Source organism: Frankliniella occidentalis, unplaced genomic scaffold, assembly GCF_000697945.3.
Source record: "Frankliniella occidentalis isolate FOCC.00 unplaced genomic scaffold, Focc_3.1 Scaffold4763, whole genome shotgun sequence".
NCBI lineage: Eukaryota > Metazoa > Arthropoda > Insecta > Thysanoptera > Thripidae > Frankliniella > Frankliniella occidentalis.
Window position 1 is genome coordinate 1 of NW_026271808.1, and position 2,431 is coordinate 2,431.

Consider the following 2,431-nt stretch of genomic DNA (forward strand, 5'->3'; position numbering starts at 1 on the left):
GGGGGGGGGGGGCTCCCTCTCCAGTGGGTGGGCCGATCGCAGAGGTAGCTTGTAGTAGAGACGGGGGTCGAGGAGAAGAAGGAAGCAGTCCTTCCAGGAGAAACAAGTGTGTGATCTGTGCGTGTTTGTTTGCCCCCGTTCCAGATGTTGTTCCTCGTCCTAGCCTTCTTCGCCATCACGGCGCTCCTCCTCTACCTCGACAGTCGAAAGCCAAAGGGCTTCCCGCCTGGTGAGTTCTCCTACACGTCCGTCCTCTCGAGCTCGAACTCCTGGATCACGCAGTGCACCACGCGTCCTCTTCCAGGCCCAGACTGGCTGCCCATCCTGGGCTCGGCGCGCGAGCTGGCACAGCTCCGCAAGGAGACCGGCTACCTCTACAAGGCGTGCGAGGAGCTGGTGCACCGCTACGGCCCCGTGGTGGGGCTGCGCGTCGGCAAGGACCGCCAGGTCATCGTCAGCGGCTACGAGGCCATCAGGGAGATGTCCAGCAGGGACGACTTTGACGGCCGGCCGCGCGGGCCTCTCTACGAGACGAGGACCTTCAACCTTCGGCGTGGTAGGCGTACAGCTGCAGGCTCCCAGGACCGCCGCATGGGATAGAGATCAGTCAGAATGAGATTATGATTTGGTCAACTTGACAAAACGCTGTCTCCGACCTCAGGATTGCTGCTGACGGACTCGGACTTCTGGTTGGAGCAGCGCAAATTCGTCATTCGCCACCTGCGCGAGTTTGGCTTTGGGCGGCGCGGCATGGCCGGCATGGTGCAGGACGAGGCGGGCGAGCTCGTCAGGGCCTTCGAGGAGAAGCTGCGCGCCAGCCCCGAGGGCGCCATCGCGCCCATGCACGACGCGTTTGGTAAGCTGCCTGTTCTCCACTGCCCCCCCCCCCCTCTTCCCTGGCGCCTGTTAAAGCCTGACCGCGTCTTCTGTTTGCTCCGCAGGTTTGTACGTGCTCAACACGCTGTGGACCATGCTGGCCAGCATCCGTTACACGCCCGAGGACACGGAGCTGGTGACGCTGCAGGCGCTGCTCAACGACCTCTTCACGCGCCTGGACATGGCCGGCGCCCTCTTCTCCCAGTTCCCCATCCTGCAGTACATCGCGCCCGACGCGTCCGGCTACACCGAGTTCGTCACCATCCACCAGCGGCTGTGGAAGTTCCTCCGCGACGAGATGGATCGCCACATCGAGACGTACGACCCCAACGAGATGCGCGACTTCATGGACGTCTACATCAAGATGATCAAGGAGGCGGGGCCAAATAGCTCCTTCACAGGTGCGCGTCGGGAGTAGAGAGCATGGTGATCGAGGCGGTAGACACTAACGGGCGCTGTCTCTCATCTCCACTCAGAGCTGCAGCTGCTCGCCATCTGCATGGACATGTTCATGGCCGGGTCCGAGACGACCAGCAAGTCGCTCGGCTTCGGCTTCCTGTACCTGCTGCGGCACCCCGAGGTGCAGAAGCGCGTCCAGGAGGAGCTGGACGCCGTAGTGGGCTCGGGCAGAGCGCCCGAGCTCGCCGACAGGCCGAAGTAAGTGGCACGTTGCTCGTAGACACTGCTGCCTGACGACCCTGTTTGTAGCTTCACGGTTGGAGCCACAACCAACACGCGCGCAGGCAGCTTTATCCAAACCGACTGTAAAAATAAGTCCGCTCGGCGGCCCAATCCTCATACCCCGCTCCCCCCGACGCTGTCGCTGACTGATAACAAAATTTCCAAGTGTGAAGAAATATTTTTTCGTTCTCACAACATGTTCCCATCTGTGCGTTGTGAAGTGCTGGGAACAACACATCAAAAGATGGCGATAACTTTTCTGGGATACCGGCACAAACTGCCGGCCGAAAGATCGACTCCCGGCCGGGGCGAGGCAACTTTTTTTTTTGTTGCTTCTTGTCTCACGTAAGATAGGACTGATTGCCGAAGTCCTGTGTGTGTGGTGCAGCTGGCAGCCGAGCGTACTGAGGCGTGGGCTTTCCAAAACTGTCGGCCCGGAGATCGACTCCCGGCCGGGGCGAACTGTTTTTGTTGCTCCTTGCCCCCCTAAGGCAGGGTGCAGCTCAGAACTCCATGTCGTGAGAAAGGGCGAGCTGGTAGTCGAGTGTGTTAGAGCTAATCGCTGGTTCGAATCCCGTCCACGGAAAATTTTCCCCGCTCTGCTGGTCATGTGTCTTCGGTCGCCAGCGACAGCTGAGCGATGCATGTCGCCGAGAACGAGCAGCACCATCGTGCCTCTGCGGCTAACTCGGTAGCGTGACGGCCCAGCATGTAGATAGTCGCTGGTTCGGATCCCACCTGGCAGATATTTTTCGCGCTCGGCTGGCCATGAGTTTTCGGTCCTGCGACGCCTGATTTGATGGGCCTGTACTCAGATGTTCACTGGTTCGAATGTCGTCGGCGAAACCCTTTTGCCACTCTGCCGGCCATGTGT

At 60.2% G+C, this 2,431-nt stretch overlaps 1 protein-coding gene across 1 annotated transcript; it reads left to right on the forward strand.

Annotated features, from left to right (window-relative positions):
* The first annotated feature begins 53 nt into the window (after nucleotides 1-53).
* On the forward strand, nucleotides 54-2,055 carry LOC113203457 (methyl farnesoate epoxidase). Its single transcript, XM_052276869.1, has 5 exons — nucleotides 54-229; nucleotides 305-556; nucleotides 662-856; nucleotides 942-1,277; nucleotides 1,353-2,055. Exons 1-5 carry the CDS (start codon nucleotides 145-147, stop codon nucleotides 1,535-1,537), a joined length of 1,053 nt encoding a protein of 350 aa, XP_052132829.1. The 5' UTR covers nucleotides 54-144; the 3' UTR covers nucleotides 1,538-2,055.
* Nucleotides 2,056-2,431: the final 376 nt, after the last annotated feature.

Bases quoted from the DNA above. Each gene is read 5' to 3' on its own strand.
- LOC113203457 (XM_052276869.1), top strand. From the start codon at position 145: ATGTTGTTCCTCGTCCTAGCCTTCTTCGCCATCACGGCGCTCCTCCTC. The intron at 557-661 runs GTAGGCGTACAG...CTCCGACCTCAG, and splicing joins GACCTTCAACCTTCGGCGTG to GATTGCTGCTGACGGACTCG. The intron at 1,278-1,352 runs GTGCGCGTCGGG...ATCTCCACTCAG, and splicing joins GCCAAATAGCTCCTTCACAG to AGCTGCAGCTGCTCGCCATC.